The sequence below is a fragment of the Pogona vitticeps genome, chromosome 9 (assembly GCF_051106095.1).
Source record: "Pogona vitticeps strain Pit_001003342236 chromosome 9, PviZW2.1, whole genome shotgun sequence".
Taxonomy (NCBI): Eukaryota; Metazoa; Chordata; class Lepidosauria; order Squamata; family Agamidae; genus Pogona; species Pogona vitticeps.
The window spans coordinates 25,736,914-25,757,590 of NC_135791.1; the positions used below are offsets into that span (position 1 = coordinate 25,736,914).

At 49.8% G+C, this 20,677-nt stretch overlaps 1 protein-coding gene and 1 long non-coding RNA gene across 2 annotated transcripts; one reads left to right on the forward strand and one right to left on the reverse strand.

Moving 5' to 3' along the window:
• Positions 1-2,040: 2,040 nt before the first annotated feature.
• Positions 2,041-17,837, reverse strand: PTGIR (prostaglandin I2 receptor). The gene is made up of 2 exons (XM_020787018.3): positions 15,996-17,837; positions 2,041-3,138 (listed from the first exon to the last, which is right to left on the reverse strand). Exons 1-2 carry the CDS (start codon positions 16,869-16,871, stop codon positions 2,887-2,889), a joined length of 1,128 nt encoding a protein of 375 aa, XP_020642677.3. The 5' UTR covers positions 16,872-17,837; the 3' UTR covers positions 2,041-2,886.
• LOC144584262 (uncharacterized) lies at positions 4,570-9,079 on the forward strand. Its single transcript, XR_013538394.1, has 2 exons — positions 4,570-5,420; positions 8,588-9,079. It is a non-coding gene; the product is annotated as an uncharacterized LOC144584262 (long non-coding RNA).
• Positions 17,838-20,677: the final 2,840 nt, after the last annotated feature.

Genomic DNA, 20,677 nt, shown 5'->3' on the forward strand with positions numbered 1-20,677 from the left:
AGAAACGAAAATGAGGCCTATAGATATATATAATAAAAGACCACCCCCCCGGTTCCGTTTTCCTCCTGCCTCAGGATGGGCCCCAAGGGCCGAGGCCAGGATTCAGCCGCCTTCCCCACCAGCAGCCGCTTCGTGCCCGTCCTTTTGTCCCTCTTGGGACTTCACTTCCAAATATTTAGACAGGAGCGGATTAGGACGTCAAGGGGCAAATGGGGGGAGAGCGCTGGACGGACACGTGTGGGGATTAGTCAGGGATGGAAATATTTATTCTGGACCTTTTCTCTTCTGGAGCATATGGTGAGTGGGCTGCCATGTTACCAGGTGGGAGGAAAAGGGAAGAGGGAGAGAGAGGGAGAACATGAACTGCAGGTGCCCAGTTGAGAAGGCATCGTGTAACCCCGGCGTCTTCATAAGGGGAGGCACAAGGAGGAGGTTTATGACGGAGTCGGCCACTATGGCCCTCCAGGTTTTTATGCCTCGCCATTCATTTCAAATTGCGATCCAATTCCTGTATCACTTCAATCCGTATTGCTCGGTGCATGTGAACATTGCCGTCGATTTATATACTTTATGAACGGGTTGATTGGGGGGGGGGGGGACACTATGGCCACTGCACTTATAGACTTTAAACTTTTTTCTTTTTAAATGCTTAGCAATAATTTGCTTAAAGGTAAAGGTTCCCCTTGACACTTTGTCCAGTTGTGTCCCACTCTCGGTGGCGGTGCTCGTCCCCGTTTCCAAGCCGTAGAGCCAGCGTTTGTCCAAAGACCAAATTCCGTGGTCACGTGGCCAGCATGACTAGACAGGGAATGCCATGACCTTCCCACCGTGGGGGTACCTATTTATCTACTTGCATTTTGAATACTTTCAAACTGTTAGGTTGATGGGAAATAATTTGCTTACTTTATATATATATTTCTCCACAACAGTTTACCAATGTATCACTTAGCCAACGCTTTCCTTGTGTGTGTTTCCTATTAACTTAATGGCCTGTTTCTTTTCAATCTTGCTGTAGACTGCCCAGAATAGTGCATTGCATGAATGAATGAATGAATGAATGAATGAATGAATGAATGAATGAATTTCCTATAATCCCTTACCCACTTGGGTTATGCTGGCAAGGACCGGAACCGAGAAGTGGCTGGGGGATTTGGGGACTTGTAGTAAAAAACAAACGAACGTAACAGCTCTGAGCGCTGGCTATGACGGATGGGAGATTAATTCCAAAAACATCTGGATGGCTTCAACTACTCATCCTTATTTATTTCTTTAAAATATTTCTAACCCGCCTTTCTCCTTAAAAAGAACCCAAGGCTGCTTATATCCTTGGAAGGCAGTATTTAAAGTGGAAAGCAATGCGTCAACGATGGAGGTTTGCATCATTACAAAGTGCTGCAACGAGGATAAAAGTGAGACGCGAGATCCCGTCCTGTCTTTGCTGCGGTACAGAAGGCTTCGCTCTCCCCGCAATTTGCGCCAAGCTTACCTTTACACATGGAAAGGCTATCAAAGGGATTTTCTTTTCAACAAAGGCTAAATCGGTGTCAAGTCCATGAAGCGGGCAGCAGGTTTTCCTCAGAGAGCTCAAGGTGGCTTGAAAAAGCAGATTTGTCACTCACTGTTCAAGAAGCCAATTTTTGGGTGTGTTCCTTCTCCCCCCCCCCCCCCGAGAGGACTCTTTCAGTTGGAACATATTATATGCTTATTTCATCTATTTTTGCTTAATAGGTTTCTTTAAGAAATGATGGTGGTAAGAAATGGAAAGTTCTCCAGGGCCTCCTGAAAAATTCCAGGTATGAGACAGGGTGACGGGACAATAAAAACCTGGAAGCAACTCCCATTTCTCTGGTAAACAGGTGGAACAGGCTTCTGTGTTGTTTCAAAAACCTGCTGCATGTGTTTCATCAGAACAAAACAATTGACCATGTACGTTCACAAGGGGAAAACAAAGCCTCTTCAAACTTCCTTAGAAGTAGCCTATGTAACACCAAAATCCATCGGTACACAGATTTTTAAAAAATAGAAAAGGCACACTGCATATGATGTCTGTGTGTGTTTATGGTACAGCCACACAAGTCTGATATGAACTTTTATTTCTAGCATTTCAAAGGTTCACAGCAGCTCTTCACACCCGGTGTGCTTGACATTCATTGATACTAGAAGCGTGAAGTGGCTAAATGAAGACTCGGGAACTCCGATGCAACTGGGGTCCCAGGGAGTGAATCCACTTTGTTTTGTACTCTGAACTTTATGGGGGGCTCTCCAAAGCAGATTCAGGACCCCGGAGAGCTCCTGATTAAATGTTAGCTTGATCTGGGCCTTAAAAGGGGAAAAACGCAGGCAATGGCTAGCCATGCAGGAGACATGCATCCTTTCAGGAACTACATCAATCGATCCCATTTTAAAAAAAAATTCTCCCTGTTCTTCTATATCCTCTTTCTCTGTTCTCTCTTTTGGTGGCTGAATTGGAGATCCCCTTTAAACCTGGCCTTCCATCTCCTTCTTGGGGTGGGGTGGGGTGTCATGCATTCTCTCTCTAGAGAACAAAACATCACGCAAAGTGTTCAGTGGGAATATTTCCTCCTGGAGTCAACCATCACAGCTCAGCTTGTGGTCCCCCCCCCCGCAAAAAAGTGTGCTGCTTTCCCATTAACTCCCACCAGAAGTTCTTGGATCTTTCCTGAGATGGTGGGCAGGAATGGAAGGTTGGTCATTCCTCTTCTTTCTCTTCCTCCTTTCCCCATTTCCTCCACGAAACCATCCTAAATGGGGAGTTAAGACCCTTTAGCTTTACAAAAGACCACCTCGAGATGGGGATGCCCCTTTCCACCTACCCGGGCCAAGGGGTGCTTGCCCTAGCCGCGTGCATCCAGGCCTCTCTTGCTTTCAGCAGGCCGACTGATCTTGGAAAGGGAGGCTGTCTTGCATACCAAACGCGGCCGAGACTTTCTGTGTCCGGGGCCAACAGGGCCACCAGGTGTGGAAGCAGAAGAAGTTTTTCAGGCTGCGGAAGACCGTATTACGGAAGATAATGAAGAGCCAGGGGTCCAATATGGGGTTGAACGCGCTCAAGCGGAAGGCCATCATGTCCTCCTCCTCTCTGTGGTCTGGGTTGATGCCACCAATGTAGGCACGGATCTTGAAGGAGAGGGGAGGAAAAGAGAAAGAAAAGACAAGAAACCAAGCAAAATAATTAGCAACTCGCATAGATATGCCTTCAAATGAGTGGAGATTGATGGCTCCCTTTGCCAACAAGCCCTGTTGTAATCCAAAGTCATTGTGGTGGCTTGATCCTAAACGGGGAGTTAAGACCCGTTAGCTCTACAAAAGACCCCCTCCCAATGGAGAATTGGTTTCTTGAGATGGATCTAAACAACTGCCTGCTTTGGCGGACTTTTCTTCAGAGTGGTGGCTCTGGGGAATGCCAGGATGAGTCCCTCTGGTTCAACCACCACCCTGACGCTGTGGCTGCCAACCTTTCAATGCACGATGGCCATGCACCTTTAAAAGGCAGCTCACTGTGCTAACATTAAAATCCATTGGCCTTATCTCTTAACCCGCTGACCTCTGCCTGCTACGCTACCTTTGGGAACAAGGAACAATTGTGTTGTTTTTCTTGTCATTTGGGCAACCGAAGGCTGAAAGGAGGATCTTAGATTGCATTGAGCAGAAATAAGGGGCACCTGTCCAGATGGAGCAGAAAACACGGGGAATCTCATGTCTTGCTCTTTTCCTCTTTTAATTGTTGGGGGAGCAACCTGGTGGATGAGGAAACTAGAACAAAGCAGGTATCTTCCTCCTTCCGTTTATTCCCAATTCTCCTGCAGGTAATACAATCAATTCTCTCCAGTTCCTGGAGGGAGTTTAATGACTCTCGCACCCTGGAGTTTATCACACAGGAAACTCCGGGCCCTTCCGTTGGTACGATCGTAATCATACCACAAATAATCCACCTACGGTTTTATTACTAGACGGTTAATGAGATTGTGAGGTAATTGCAAGCAACATCATAATTTGATGACATGAATTAAAGTCTGTGGCTCAGAGCCCCAGCGGAGCGGAGCTTCTGCGTCGGTTCAGAGGGAAGAGATCAAGAAATAATTCACCGGGATTTGGACAGATCGAACGGGAAGGGTGTCCCCAGGCACCATGCTCTGAAGGGGGCCCTGATCCGGATAACACAGCGTCTGCTACTTTATCAGAACTGATGGATAATTAGAGGTTATTTTTGTCATTGAAACAGTGCCTCACCCTCGATTGAGGACGACTGGAACCAAGCGAGCCACGTGCTTGCTGAGGCAATTGTCCAGATGATGCTCCAGGTGGATGAGGACATCTCTCCTTCTTTTGCTCCTTGATTTTCCAGAACTAGGGAGGACAGTCCTTCGTTTCTGGTCTGTCCAATCCATCCATCAAGGAAACGAAAGACTGTCCTTCCTAGCAGAGGAACACATGGCCACCCTACAAGCAGCCTGAGTTTGGCAAATGTCCTCTTGAGAAGAGCCAGTGTTTTCAAGAAGAGGTTATCGGGAGCCACGTTCCCACCTGGGCTCGGGCGCGTGCCCAGAAACGCAACCTGCACCTTGTGCATCAGTGGCAATCCATTAGAAAGCTCTCCAGTCCACATCCAGTCCACGGATTAAGGTCCATTGGGTGGAGGGAGTGATGTGGGACCTGGAAGTTGCCCATCATCTACAGGGACCATCACCTGCACAGCTGACTCAACCACAGGCCCACGAGTCATCTAGCATCATCCTCCCCAGTGCACTGCAATTCTGTTCAGGTTATTAAAAAAAAAAACCACGTCTCTTTTGGCATCTCTCCATATAATCCATCATATGCAATCTATACAAACTGGGACCATTCCTCTCCTTTTTTTTTGGTGTGTGATGGAGGTCTCGCTTTTCGGCGGTGTGCGGCCCGCCAAGCACTGGGACATCCCATCAGCCGTCTCGTAAGGTTGGGTCTTTGGAGTATCCAAAGGATGCCCTGATTGCACCAAGCACCCGCTACTAATTCAGGGGGAAGATCTTCCCACGTCAACAGGAAGCATGGCTGTCAGGCAGAGCCGAGGAAGGCGGGAAGCTTTTCCTTTCCTTTTGCAGAAGAGAGGGTGTCGAAATGCAGCTGAAGGCTGCTGAGGACGCTTTTCTTCCTGACTTTAAAGGCTGGTGATCTCTGTCCCACTTGGGGGTTATTTTAAGGAAGGCAATGAATCACAAGAGGACCTTGGCCAGATGGGGAGGAAGAGGGAAAGGGTTGCGAAAGCTCCCCCTGGCCTCCGAAGTGGCGCCCTCTGGGACTGAAACGAACCATGACGAAGTGGCCACAGCAGGGACCCATGGCGACCGTCTGAGGATTTCATGGGTTCCTTCCAAAAAACAGGGGCTGGAGCCCAACATGTTGGCCTCCAAGGGAAGGTAAAGGTAAAAGGTAAAGGTTCCCCTTGACAATTTTTGTCCAGTCGTGTCCGACTCTAGGGGGCGGTGCTCATCCCCGTTTCCAAGCCATAGAGCCAGCGTTTGTCCGAAGACAATCTTCCGTGGTCACATGGCCAGTGTGATTTAGACACGGAACGCTGTTACCTTCCCACCAAGGTGGTCCCTATTTATCTACTTGCATTTGCATGCTTTTGAACTGCTAAGTTGGCGGGAGCTGGGACAAAGCAACGGGAGCTCACTCCGTCGTGTGGATTCGATCTTACGACTGCCGGATCTTCTGACCCTGCAGCACAGGTTTCTGCGGTTTAGCCCACAGCGCCACCACGTCCCTGTAAGGGGAGGTCTAATGGGAGAGAAGCTTCCCTGGAGTGGGACACGCGAATGACTGCAGAAAGGAAGAGGGGATTCCTTGCAGTGCCACTTGGGCGATGTAGGAATGGAGGCAGATGGGCTTTTGCGGATCAAGGCCCGTGGTCTGCTTAGTAACAGCCATGCAGGCTGGCAGAAGCCCTCTGCTGCTCTCTCATCCGAACAGGAAGTCAGGTCTCAATCATAATTACCATGGGCTATCAGGTCCATTCTGACTTACAGTCAGATCCTTTTCAGGGTTTTCCCCAGTAGAGAGTGTGCTCAGAAGTGGTTCCCCCCTTCCCTTCCTCTAGGGGGAGCCCTGGGACTACACCCCTTGCCCAAGGCTACTCAGGCTGGCTCTTCTCCTGCGACTACACCAGTGGGGGAATCGAACTCCTAACCCTCTGGCTGTGCCTAAACCACTGAGTTACCCAGTCAGTCCTCCTTAGTTCCCCCCAAAATCAAATGGAATCAGGTCTATCCAGGGTGATCTCATCAGAGAAACTGTAGAAGAACGTCAGTGGTCTTTTTTTTGCTGCTGCGTAAATAGGGTTGAAAATTACAGGAGCTGTGACATAAGCTGGTAGAACAAGGAGTAAAGCTTTTCTTGGAGAGAGAGAGAGAGAGAGAGATGGTCACTCCCTATTAAATTATTCCTAAGACCTTAGGAAATTCCCTGATGTATCTTTCCTTCTGCAGATCAGCTTGTCTGGAGTTGGTGGACTTCCATCCATCCATCCATCCATCCATCCATCCATCCATCCATCCATCCATCCATCCATCCATCCATCCATCCATCCATCCATCCATCCATCCATCCATGCGCTTATCCTTGACCGCTAGCTTTCAACTACGAATGACAGGTGGACAGAGACGAGACATGGCTCTCCTCCACTCCCAACCTCCATCTGCCGGGAAACTACATACAGGAGACGCTCAGCTGACTCTGCTTGTCTGGGTTTTTTCCTGATCTGCTCCGTTATGTTTGTTCTCTAATTGAGTTTATGTTACATTTTGTTTTTTTTGTAATTTGCACGAAGCATTGGGTTTTCTTTCGTTTTTTTTAAAAAAGAGAATGGCTCCATCAGACCATGGAGAGGGGGAAGATGGGATGTCTTAGTCTAGGAAAGTAACATTTCCAAGCTCTGAGTACCATTTTAAGATGGTGCATATATAGTATTTGCACTGCATGGGTGTGTGTGTATGTGTGCAATGTATCAGTATTCTCTCTCTCTCACACACATACTGTACAGTGTTGTGGTAGGGGAACTTCCATTCGTTTGCGATAGATTAAGATCTGCTGCGTATAATTTTTCAGTTCATCTGAGCAGATATGAACAGAAAAAGTAAAAAAAAAAAATAATTGCAGTACATTACAACTCCCTGCTTCTACTAGCCAGCAAAATCCAGCCAGATGTAATGGTTAGTGTTCTTGCTGACCATTTGATCTGCAAGATGGAGATTGTGTTTCATCAGAAAAAAAAGGAAAATGTCCAAGTATCGGATCGCACTGTATTCCCAGACATTGGGGGCGTTTGGAGCAGGGGGTTGGACTTCATGGTCTTATAGGCCCCTTCCAACTTCAGTCTTCTGTGATTCTATGAACATTTTCCGCTGCCCTCCATATTTTGTACCACTTCTAGCTCAGTGAGTTAGACACCCGGCTGCAGAGTCAGAAGTTGGAAATTAGCATCGGAGGGCAGCCTGGGTCATCCACCCCACCCCCTGCAACCGTGATTTACAATCCTGACTTTTTCTGGTGTCTCTTCCAAGTTCTCAGTGTTGCGGAGAGATCTTAATAAAATCTTTATTTACAAATGGGCAACGGAGAGCCCCAGTCACTCCAGTGTTAGCAGTCAAACGTCCTATGTGAAACTGATGCTCTCTCCCATTTAATGCAGTTTACGGCCTCCGTGCTTCAGGCGGGGAGGGGGGGCTTTGCACAGCAAAGGCCACCAACCCCCACCCCCGGCATGTTTTGCATTTTCTGCAACAACACTGGGTTTGGAAAGCGATGCATTACTGCCCGCCCTGCCTTTTGCACTGTGTTGTTTGTTTGAAAATTAAAACAGGGATTTATTTATTTATTTTTTAAATTGGAATTATTGCTATGATTGGTAGCTCTCAGAATAAAAGAAGAGGAAAAGAGGAAGACGGTATGAGAGAGGCTCAGATGATGAGATGCAACACACATCCTGTTTACTTAGCAGAAAGTCTGCACACGGTCAGAGAGAGGCTTCTCTGTAATAAAAAAAATAAAAATTCAGACTATGCTACTGCAGTTAAGGATACACACACAGACCCGTTTTGTCCCATATAAACCTGTCCAGCCACCGGCTTCTTCTTGGAAGGCTCTTGGCCAGATTTCATTAATCTCATGTTTGCTTGAACCACCTCGGCCTGCTTGCTCCTTACATTTAATTTCCCCAATTAAAACGGGAGGCCATGGAAGACAGGTGGGCCTGCTGTGCTCTGGTCCAAGGGGTCACGAAGAGTCGGACACGACTTAACAACTAAACAACACCACCACATATAAACAGTGCAAATATTGTACTGTGCTGCATCTCTCCTTAACAAATCCACCTTAGAAATTTCTAAGGAAAAGCATATTTTTTATTCTGCCCTTGTAGTCATCCATTGTCTGGGGCAATTCAGACACTTTATAGCTGGTTGCCAAGGAAAGCTTGGAGGGAAAAGTTTATCCGATCAACATCATTGTTACTCTACCATTGTTATCTTATCATTATTATATTCCCATTGTTCATTTATGACAGAGGTTCTCACATTCTTTACAGCTGCTACTAAGGACCTGCAAATCAAAGCCACTATCATCACAATGTTCAACGCCCACAGACTTTCTCACCAACCAGCCACAAACTTGATGCCATGTCTAAACATTTGCCATATTGTGTGTCGCCTTCTCTAATGTCTGGTGAACATTGCAATGTCTTCTTCTTCTTCTTGACTGGTATTATATAACAGATACAAGTTTTCACCAAAGGCTAAGTATCTTTTAAATATTGGAGCAGTAATATTGCCATTTTTTGTAGCTTTGATGGTGTGCTTTCTGAAATCTGAAACTGTTTATAGGACTGTATGAAATTTCTTGATCTTGTTCCCAAAGCCCCAATGACTATGAGGATCACTAAAGTGTGTTTCTTCCAGAGGTGAGATGTTTCGATAGCCAGGTCTCTGTATTTCGTTAGTTTTTCCAATTCTTTATTTTTCAACTCTGGCATCCCCTGGAATTGCAATGTCAATGATCCAGACATTTCTTCGTTCTATCACTACTATGTCCGGTGTGTTATGTTCAAGTGTCTATCCATTTGGATCCAGAAATCCCACAAGATCTTGACTTCCTCTTTTTCTGACACCTTCTCTACCTGATTTTCCCACAGGTTTTTGGAGGCTGGCAAGTTATTTGGAGGCTGGCTCCTTGGTTTTGCTGCTTTCAGGTCTGCCTCTTTGACTCGGCCTGCTGGACAAGGATCTCTTCAAATTGGGAGAGACCAGCATAAGAGATACTGGCACAGAAAAGCCAGGCTTATTCCTAAGGAGCAGTGTGTGGGTGTTTAACTCACTAACGCCATTGGGGACCCAGCCAGATTTAGGGACCGTCACTTGCTCTTTGAGAGGAAGAGAAAGGGGCCACTGTCGTCTCTAGACATTGTCGTCCTGCCAGTGGACGTTGAGGCAGGAGTATCGCCTTCATCCGGACGGGGGATCCGCCTGCTCCTTTCCAGCTACTGTTCTTCCGCCCATGGCTTACAGGTTCCTTTATTTGCGTAACCCCTGCCGAGAGGCCGGCAGACACACCCTAGAGGGAAACGATAAGAGGATCCGCCTCGGCTGGAACACAAAGTTTGGGCTGCCTCAGTCTTCCTTTACTTTGACAATCAGATCTGACTAGAGCACATAGTCGCGCTCAGAGTGCGGCCACATTCTCTCCGCTCCTCACCCTCCTCCTTCTTGACTACAAACCCCAGGATCTCCCGCCAGTCTTTGAAAGGCTACCGAAACGGCCAGATCTGATTAGATTAGTCCTGGTAGTGGATGGGAGACAGAAGACTCTTGGGGGGTCTGCTCAAGATTTGGTGAGGAGCTGCTGGCCAAGGATTCATGCTGCCATATTGGTTATCTCTCGGGATGGGCTTAGGCAGGTTGGAGACCCTGCCCGCCCTACTGCTTCTTACGCCCGGTGGTCGTTCAACCCTAAACCCCTTATGTGGGACTTGGAAAGGTCTTTCTCTGCTGGCACGAAGCCTCCAGTTGGCTCCCAACCCAACAGATAAGGGGGTTTCCTAGGACAAATGTACCTGAGCCCTCCCCCAGACTCATTGGGAGGCGTGTAGAATGCAGGTTTGTCAGAAATAGCCAAACTCAAAACCGCCTCCTCAGAAGAGACAGCCTGATGCCTCCTCCTCCCCCCCCCACTCCCCTGCCCATGCTGCAGAAGTAATTAAATTTTCATAGCCACGGTTGGCATGGAAGACAAGCGGGATCCCGGGGGTGTCGTACATTTCCTGAGCATCCTCCTCCTCCTCGAGCCAGCTGTGGCGAGACAGAGCCGTCTGTTCCCACACAGCATTGGCCTGATCATGCCAACCTTTTCTGGAAAATCAGCTTCGAATGTAATCAATGTTACGCAACCCTTGTGGGAGGGGATCCTTACTAAACAGAACAGACCTTCACCTGGGAGACCGGAGAGAAGGCAGGTATTGAGGAAAGATGGGCCCCGTCGTGTGATTCTTGAAATGCATGCACAAAGGCTTTGAGAAGGAAAAGGAAGTATTGCCAGATTTACAACCCTGTGTCTGCCTGGATTTCTGAATTTTGCAATATGCGAATTTACACAAATTAGTATCCTCTTATGGGTGGGCATCCTACAAGAGAAGCTTCAACAACCCACTAAATTTCCATGAATCCAGTGATTTTTAAGGATGCACGAGAATAATTTTAGATTTGCAGAAGAAGAAGGGGGCCTCTGGAGCATGGATGCCAGCCCCTGTCAAGGAGGCCCAGTGGGGAATCGATCTCCCAGCCTTTGGCTCTGCAGCCATAACTGTCCTGGCCATCATCATCTTCATCATCATCCTAGAACTGCAGAGCTGGAAGGGACCCTCTGGATCATCGAGTCCAGCCCCGGTCAAGCAGGCACCAAAGGGGAATCGAACTCTCAAACCTCTGGCTTCGCAGCCGGAGAATTAAACCCCTGAGCTATCCAGCAGTCCGTGATCTGGGCTAGCAAGTTCTGATCCCAAATCCCCTCCAGAATTACAGAACGGTAGAGCTGGAAGGAACCCTCTTCCCCCCCACCCCGCCCCACTCCCAAAGGAGAATCCATCCCCTTTCAAGATAATCTATAAGGTGCGTTCTGCCATCTCGTGCCAACTGGAGGAAGTCTAGAACTGGCCGAACAAGTTTTGTCGGATAAAACTTTAGTTCGCTCCTGGCCCTTCAGGGCCACCAAAAAGCTGCAGGGATGTGCCTCTCCCACCCCCTTGATCTTCTCCCCAGCTAAGTGAGTGTCTACAAAAATGTAAGCAGTATTGAGGGACCTCCAGGGCCTGACAGCTACATGTTCACAGATAGATATGGGTAAATAGATATCGGAGGAGTCTGGCAAGACTCCAGTAGACAAACAAAGGAAGTCAAAGCTTATAGTGCGTCCAGTCCTGGAGGTCTGAATCTCTAAGGAATTGTTGGGATGCAAGAACATAAGGACACTCAGTGTTGCGTAGTGGATCCTGTGACAGATTAGGGACTCAGGAGACCTGGGTTCAAATCCCCACTCAGCCAAGGAAATTCAGGAGGGATGGGAAACTGGCAAAGCCACTCCTTAGATGTTTCGTTTTCCTTAAAACCCCAGTTTATGTTTCCCAGGAAATTCTAAAGTGGGAGGTTTAAATTTTTCCTGCATTAAACTTTGCCCAACCGTTCAAAAGTTTGCAAAAATCCGGGGCTTTTTAGCTTAGGAAAGAGGCAGGTAAGAAAAGCTATGGTCCAAGTGTCTCTAGGATATGTGTTGGGAAAGAAAAAGGCAGGGCAAACCTTTCTTTCCCCTTTCCGAATGCTGGAACCAAAAGGGGATAATGATCAATGAAACCAAAAGGTGGGGAAATTTAAAAAAAGAATTCCATATACCATTCTGAATAAGCTCCAGGCTAACCTTAGAAGCTAAGCAGGGTCAGACTTGGTTAAAATTTGGATGGGAGACACCCAAGGATGGCAGCGATGGGAATTAGCAATATTGGGGTAGGTGGACCCAAGCGGTCTTGTTCAGTGGAAGCCAACTATCTTAGATTCTTGAGTGGTTCTTCAAGAGATGATTTTGCAACGGCCACCAGTGTGGACGGCTTTAGAAAAGGACCGGTTGAATGGATGATGGGGAAGGCTCTCAAGACCTCCCCTGGTTGGCCACGGTGGAAAGCTAGGATTCAGGAAGACTAGGGAGGCCTCTGGCCTCAGCCGGCCCTTTCTGCCTTGCTTGAGGCTGATGTTTCTTTTTCCAGTCTTGGAAAAACACGGTGGGGAAAACCTCACCTGCTTCTTTTCAGTATGATGGGCTGTTTCTAAAGCCGAAGATGAAATGCCCATTTTTGGACCATAGCCATGCCGAATTGGCCATGCCGGCTGAGGAATTCTAAGAGTTTTTAACTCCAGAAGTAACTTTCTCAAGTGCCGGAGACGGTCGGCTCCCATGAATGGAAAAAAAAAGAGGGGGTGCCACGCGATGGTCCCACAGAAGCAGCTTTCCTGTTGAGCTTGCTTGCTTTAGCCTCTCGACCTGTCAGCTTGGCTGTATATCCGTGGTTTACGTGGTCATCCGCATAAGGGCATGCGGATTGTCAATCTTGGGACCACGTTTTGCCAGGAGGTTCACATGACCCCGTATGCTTGGGCTTGCTCAACCTTTTCAGCTGGCTCGGTTCCTACGCCTTGAATAGAAACCCAATACTCAAAACAAAAAGAGAGGAGCCTGTGAATATTTCTCCGCTAAGTATCTTAATGCCAAGAAAAACAGAAACCCTTCGCATGTTACGCCTTTTGTAGGTCCGGGGGCTGTGAAGGGTTGTGGGAGCCGGTTCTGCTAAAACGGCACTAAAATCCCAAGAATAAGCTTTGAGTCTGATGGACAGGCCATGTAGTGTAACGGTTAGAGCAACTCCAATAAGAGAGAACTCATTAATGCCACGGGGTCTCCACTGAACTGGGCCAAGAAGCTAACTCGAGAAGCCGAGGCCAGTCACTCTCCTACCCTACAGGGTTGTTGTTAGGATAACCATGGGATTTACCCTGCCCAAGCATGCTGTTCTGAAGGTCTCGGTGACGAGAGAACAAAGACCTTCCTCTTCTGGGAGACCCACCAGGCCTTGATAGATATTGTGTCTCTATTTTCATTCTTACTGCTCAAGTGTTATTTTTGGCAGTTGAGGTCCAGTTGTTTTAACATTTGACCTCAACACCATTTGTAAGCCAGACTAGATCCTTGGAATCAAAGGGATTTACAAAAGGGTTGATTCAACCATGGATTTAGTGGGTCTACTTTAGCGGCAACTAGCCATTCCATGTAGGCCTTTTACATTGTCCGCCCGATTTACTTTTTATCGTAACATTTTTCTCTTGATTAGTCTTGTTTGTACATTCGTAGACTGCCTCAATGGCATGGCTGGTTGGGCAGTGTGTGTGTGTGGATTTCCTCAACAGAAATCAGGCCAGGATAAAATGGGAGAAATGAGTCAAAACGATGGGGGGTGGATCTGCAACGGACAAGTGTGTAAAGACAGCAATTTTCCTACACCTTGTTGACCACCTTTTAAAATCTAGCCCTGCTTCTTGGGAATAGTTACCTGTGTACCGTGAAAAGCATCCGTTCAAAACTGGCACACCACTAGATGAGTAGGATTTAAAAAAAATCTAAACAAACAAACAAATAGATCTGTCAGCTGGCAAGCCCGGGGTATTGCCTAATCAGGGCAGAGTGGAAGTGATGTAAGCTTCCTCTCATGAGACTTTGGGAACCAGCCCAATCGTCTGATCGGCTTCCCAAAAATGCAAGCCGACTCATAGCGATCCCCCTTGTTTTTTTCTAGCCTGCACATGCACCGGCAGCCTCGGGTGTGTGTGTGTGTGTGTGCTTGTGTGTTACAGGGCCAGGCTCTCGCCCAGACTGATCCACCCGGCTCTGAGGCGCGATTCTCCCACGCCAGCCAGAGAGTCATGGTGGGCAAGCATCTGCCCTGCCCTGTCAAGGCCAGGCTGAAGTTCACAGGGGGCAGTTCTGGACAATCTGAGGAGGAGAACTGGGGTGGGGGGGGGAGAAGCAATGACAAAGCTTTGGGGGAAGTGATGACAAAAGAGGAAGAGAGAAAGAACAGACGTTCATGTGGCAAGAAGTTGAAGTGAGTTTCAGCCTAGTGCATGTTGCACTGATGACCGTCAGATTAAGATCTCACTTCCTGATTACGAATGTGTAGGTGGGAAAGTGCGCTTCGTCTGGGGTTGCCAATTTTTTTTCTAGCTCCTCCTCCTCTGCTTTTAATGGTTCCTTCAACTGGCCAATGCTGGCAGGTGAAATTGCTCCTCTCTCTATATCCTCGAAACTCTTTGTTTCCAGCTGGCGTTGTTCAAGGCACGAGGGTGAACCGAGTCGGCTTTGTCCCCATAATTCGGCCACTTTGTCTGATCACCACGAGACAAGCCACAGAACCCTGACGGGAAGGAGGGGTTGCACGAACCATCCTCTTCCATCCGTAACCTTTCCATCCCTTTTTCTTACGATGCCAATAACCAAGGAGGGAGAGAGAGAAAAACGGAACAGCTGCCCAAAGCCCTTGAGATGGTTGTTTTGGCAGAGCTGGTATTAATCTGGTATAGGAATAAACCAAAGACTAAATACGACTAAAGGAACGCTAAAAGGAGGGAGGGAGGGAGGGAGGGAGGGAGGGAGGGAGGTAGACAGGTAGACAGGTAGACAGGTAGGCAGGGGAAGAAAATGGGGAAAAGTGATAATTCATTGCTGTAACACTGGAGTTGGCAGGGTTTGTTCACGTATGACTCCTGCCCCCCTCCTCTCTAGGGAGCTGGCTGAGCAAAAGGGAGGTTTATCCACACAGACAGGTGAGTAGGGGCCAGTTCTTAAGAATACTGGACCACCATACAAGCTGACCCCATGAGGACTAGAAACTTCAGACACTGTAAGAAACCTCCTGTTTTGTCTGGGGTGGGTGAGAACTGGAACCCAGCAAAATCTCAAAATCTCTCTCTCTCTCTCTCTCTGTGTGTGTGTGTGTGTCAGGTTTCCCATCCAGATCTCAAATGGGATGGTAATTATTATCTGCTTGGGTTTTTCCATAGCTTGTGTGCCTCTCAGAGGCAGGGACAGAGTCATGCGATTTGCAGATTGTCTTATGTTTAAAAACTGCTCCACATTAACCCACTGGTGTTGACTCTCAATTATGCTGTGCTTTTGCTTCACACCAAAGATCACTTCCAGCAGATCCTTCAAAGGCAAGAAAAAGCTCCCTGCGTGTGGCCCCCTTGAAGACTAGAAGCTTCAGACCTAGTAAGGAACCTTCATGCAGTAAAACCCTGGCTGGCATGGGAGCACAGCTCAGCCCCATCACCCAGCCCCAGCTGCACACAAACACCCACGGATTGGCCAGCCCTGCCACCAGCCCTGCCACAGCATGGTGTAGGCGGCTTGCATTGCTAATCGCATTTGGGGTGGGAAAACAATCCATGGGTCACAAGGTGGAGACACTCAGCCAGCACGAGAAGTGGTGTGCCTTTTGCAGACTATGCAGCTGCCAGAACTGGTGGCCACGCTGGCTAGGTGAACACTGAGATGTCTAATTTGAAAAAAAAAAAATCATTTGCCCAAGTTCTGCATTCCAAGCCTCCTCACTTCCCCTCCCTCGGGTGTCATCTCATCTAAAGGTGGACTAGACTCCTTTCTGGTTCCTCCTCTCCTTCCGCACTGCCACTGACATCTCCTACCATTTCCAGCATCCTCGTTGAACAGGGCTGGGCATCTTGTGGTTCTCTAGATGTTGCTAAACAACAACTCCCACTCTTGTCCCCCCCCCAGGAGCTCTGCCAGAGGGGCATCACAGGGAGCTGCAACCAACCAAGATTTGGAGGGCCACCAGCACACACACACACACCCCGCACGACCCACCGAAGGAGGAGTTTTGCTCTTACCGTGAGGGGCAGCGAGCAGATGACGAAGATGACGGTGATGAGGGCCAGCAGGACGAGATGGTCCACCTCCTCCTCTCCCCGGCTGAACCAGCTCTTGCGCCGCCGCTGCTGGGCCACGTTGACGGAGCCACGCCGGCGGGCCTTCTGCTTGCGGTACATCTGGCACAGGCTGAGGATGACCATGCCGTTGCAGATGAAGATGGCCAGGATGAGGAGGGCGGTGAGGGTGGCGTAGGACAAGGAGAAGGCCGCCTCGCGAGACTTGTCCACCCCGGTCTTGTCCACGTCCATTTCCACAAAGCACCACGTCCCTGGGCAATACTGTTTATATTTCCCGATGCCCAGGAAGGGCAGGCTGCAGAAGAAAGCGCTGAAGAGGTAGATGGCGGGCAGAGAGAGCTTGGCCCACCGGCGGATGTTGTGCTGGGAGTAGAAGTAAGGGTAGCTGAGGGCCAGGCAGCGCTCGACCGCCATGGCGCAGAGGATCATCATGGCGGCCTGGCTGAAGTACATCATGCAGAAGGCGAAGAAGTTGCACAGCCAGCTGGCCCCCTGTACCATGCCCACCAGGGTGGCGTTGCGCGAGTAGGCCACGAAGACGATGGGGCTGACCGTGCAGGTGCCCAGCAAGTCTGTGACGGCCAAGCCGGTCACCAGGATGCAGAAGGAGGAGGTCTTGGTCCGGAGCTCCTTCCGGTGGAAGCCCAGGATGGCCAGGGCGGCCACATTACCCACCACCCCAGCCGCGAACATGAAGGAGCTCACGCCCGGGTTGCCATCCTGGTGCAGCTGAGTGAGGTTGCTGCAGCCCATGGACCGGGGTTTGGGGAGCAGCGTCGCTGAGCTGGGGGGCAGGGTGGCGGGCGGGGGGTGCATCGGTGCTGGTGGGACCCCTTTGGGAGGTCTGGAATGGAAGGTGGGGGGCTCCAGAGGTCGGAGGGCTCCGCAGGTGGGAACTGGGAAGCTGGGGCTCCTCAGAGAGGAAAAAAAATCAGCAAGGAAGAGGATTGGGGCCCAAGGTGTTCCCGGGAACGGCCTGGAACGGTTCGAGAAGAGGCCGCGCTGCCCACCAGGGGGCCCCTGTTCTCAGCGGCAGAAAACCAAAAGACTGAGGTCTAGCGTCTTATAGGGAGAACGGAAAGCCAGTTTGCTTTGCTTCAAGTTGGGGGAGATTCAAGTCCTCCGGTTCCAGCCCTGCATTAAGAATGCGGGCCAAGAGGGTCCCCGGGCGCCTCGGTTCTCTTCCCGAGCTCTTAGGGGGACCCCCACCCCAATCAAGAAGAGGAGGAGCTGGTCCTCTGGGGTCCCATCCGGAGCCTCGTAGGGGAGGGGAAACCCCCAAACGCGGGCGTCCTGCAACTTCGAGGGAAATTTGACAGCCGAGTTTCCCGCTTCAGGCTGCGGGGGAGGGAGGTCAAGCTCACGGCTCCCCCCCGATGGGTTCGGGTGCCGGCCAAGAGCTCCCCGGACGCCTGGGTTCCTCCCCGAAACGAGACCAGCCGGCGGTTCCTCCGGAGCCCGGGAGCGGACTTTCCCAGATGGCGAAGGCTCCAGTCTCTTCTGCCGGGGCCCCCTCGGAGAGCTCCGTCCCGTCTTGTGGTACCCCGGAGCGGCTTGCTTCCGCGCGGATCGCCGGGCGCAGAAAGGGCGCAGGAGGGGGCTCTCGGCGCGACCAGCCGCGCCGCTGTCCCGAGGCTGGTGTGGGCTGGGAGTGCGCGCAAGCGGGCGGGACTCCGGGAGAGCCGAGGGTGGGGTTTGGCCCGCAGCCAGCCTTCTCCCCCCCCCCCCGGGGCCAGCCCCACGCTCCTTCCACCCCGATCTCTCCCGCCGGCTCCGGCTCGCTCCCTCTTTCCGCAACAAGCGCGCGCAAAGCCAGCTCAAGACTCCCGCTTTTACGCACACGCGGAGTCCCCAAGCGCCGCCGCGTTCAGACGATGCCCGGCACAGATCCAGAACTTTGGGAAACGTTCCTCATTTCTATCTGGGAATTCTCCCAGATTCTGAGAGCTGAAATCTTTTAATAATAATAATAATAATAATAATAATAATAATAATAATAATAATAATAATAATAATAATAATAATAATAATAATAATAATAATAAACAAACCCCGACTTTCTCCCCAGTTCTGTGCTGGGGAGGGGGCGTTGGCTGCAAGCCACAGGGGGCGGGCGAATTGGTGGGGCAGTGACTCTGTGGCCTGCGAGATTCTGGGAGTTGGGGTCCCCCCCATCAAAGGAGCTGCCTCCCCCAAAGTCTAGGCTGGCGGGCCCGTGGCTGCTGGAGGAGGGACCCGCGGTGTGTGTTTGTGTCTTGCGTCTCCCCCCCCCCTTGATACGAACGCCACTCACCCTCTTTTTAAAGCCACAAGCCATCTGCAAGTGGAAGTCGAAGGAGGGGCGTTTCGTGGCCCCAAACAACCCAGAGTCTTCCCAGCTCCAGCGAGCCGTGAGTAAAGTTGCCATCTTATCTGGGAGCAGTTCGGCTCCTCTGCTCTTTCCAGACAGGTTTGTGTACGGAGGTGTCGCTCGGAGGACCTTTCTTGGCCTGGCTGGAGAGAAGAAATAAAATAAGATTCTTGGACGTCGTTTCGTCTGTTTAGACTGCTGTTTCAGGGCACAGCAGCAGGGCCCCGTTGAAAGTTGGCAACCTGAAGGGCGCAGAAATGTGTTCCGGAAATTAATGGATCCTAGCAGGGAAAAGAAGCATCTCCTGCCTGGATCCCATGGGGCTGAAGCTTAGGGATGGAGTGGAAAGCAACTGTTTATGTCAGCAAGCCTCAATATGGTGATTTTGTAATGACTTCCCTGCTGTTTTGGAATTAATTATTTATTGCTATTCATTGAATGGCTCCTCCTCACAGAGGGAGGCAGTCAATAAAATCACCTTTTAAAAGTCTAAAACAATTCAAATATTTAACAATTCAAAGTTTATTTTTTTTAAAAAATTGCTCTAAAAGTGTTTTAGATAGTTTTTAACCTAGAGGACATTTTTTCAAAAAAGAAAAGAAAGATAGGAAAGGAAAGAAAAGAAAAGAAAAGAAAAGAAAAGAAAAGAAAGGGAGGGAGGGAGGGAGGGAGGGAAGAAAGAAAGAAAGAAAGAAAGAAAGAAAGAAAGAAAGAAAAGGGGGAAAAGGAACAATTGAAAACAGAGTAACAATTCAACAAAACAAAAAATGCAACAAACTTATTAATGTCTGCATATCAAGCCGGGGTCTCCTCGGCTGCCAAATGCTTGGGTGCACAACCAGATTTTTGCTTGGTGTCAAAGCAAAGGCCAGACCGGTGCCAGGTGGGCCTCTAAAGGTCGACCCTTCCACAGCCACGGTGCCACAGATCAGAAAGCTTTTGGTACCTACGTTTCTGCTGTCCATGGTGTGGCACAGAGCAGCCAACAGCCACAGATTTCAAGGATCCAACTGGGAGGGACTGGGAGGGAGAGAGGATGGCGCCGAATATCCCACTCCCCAGGTGTTTATTCCCCATCTGCATGATTCCACGGGGTGGCTGTATAAGTGTCAAGCAATTAAGTTTCTCCATACAGCTTCCAGGCTTCTCACTTGACTCTAGGTTGCCCTCTTTTGCTCCAGAAGGGAGGAGGGAAAACAATCCAACCAACAGCTCAGTGGTTTGGGCAACTGGGGTGCGTTGCCAGGAGTTGGGAGTTCGATTCCCCAGTGAGCCTCCTGGACAGGAGCTGGACTTGATGATCTACAGGGTCCCTTCCAGCTCTGCAGTTCTAAGGTGACGATGACCGGCCAGCACGGAGATGCTGTGTGTGCGGAGGGGGGAAATAAGGGAAGCTCTGCCTATTGAATTCCTGCCTGTCCCAATACTATGAAAGGACAGAGGAGGGTATGTTTGGAGTGGGGAGGAAAAGGTACGGTGGCTTCTCTACCCACCTGGTGTTTCTTGGGCCCATTTCCCCCATGACAGAGCTTCTCCCCATCTCTCAAGGAGAGTCTTAGAAAGGGTCTGGCCTGGCACAGATGTGCTGTTGGTTGAGCGGACCTTTTTTTTAATTATAGGAAGGGAATCCTTGGCTCCCTCTGCTGGGCCACCTGGGTAGCAGTCGAGCGTGTGCGAATGTGTGGTTTTGTCTGGTGCAGAAGAGCTGTCCCACATGAGGGACTGACACGCCTCGAGCGCTTAGCTCCATTAAGGGGTTCTCCAGGTGCAAGACACCGGGTGTTGGGGGGTGTAGACCAAAGATCCTGGACCTACGTTTCTCCGCAATGTATTTGGGGGAAGCGCTTACTGGATCTCCTTGGCGAACCTTTCTTTTATTTGTAGGTCTTTCCGTGTCCTTACACCTGCTCCAGCTTTTGCTGTCCGTGCAGTTCTCTCCCGGGTCCTGCGTAATGGATCCGCTTCCTCTCCATCGTGCCAGAGATAAACAAGGGGGTCAACTGGCTTGGCTTTTCAAGGCATTTAGCTTCCAGCCGATCATTTTGTTTGAGCGTGGATGGGAAGAGAACATCCATTATGCAGCAGGAGTTTCTGGGCCTTTTGCAGGAAGAAATTCATTTGACCCTGGAGCACAGGGGTGCTATCCTGCCTTCCTCAGCAAGGATCGGCAACACTCCTTTTGGGTCGGTGCCACAATCTCCTTGCAAGGTAGGCCCTTTTCACGAGGACAGCCAGCCCTCTATGGCCTTTTGTCTTGGAAGATGCGGGGGCC

Excerpts from the sequence above, each read along its gene's own strand:
- PTGIR (XM_020787018.3), bottom strand. The coding sequence starts at position 16,871 with ATGCACCCCCCGCCCGCCACCCTGCCCCCCAGCTCAGCGACGCTGCTC. Across the intron at positions 3,139-15,995 it reads TCTGCTCGCTGCCCCTCACG|ATCCGTGCCTACATTGGTGG; the intron begins GTAAGAGCAAAA and ends CTCTCCTTCAAG.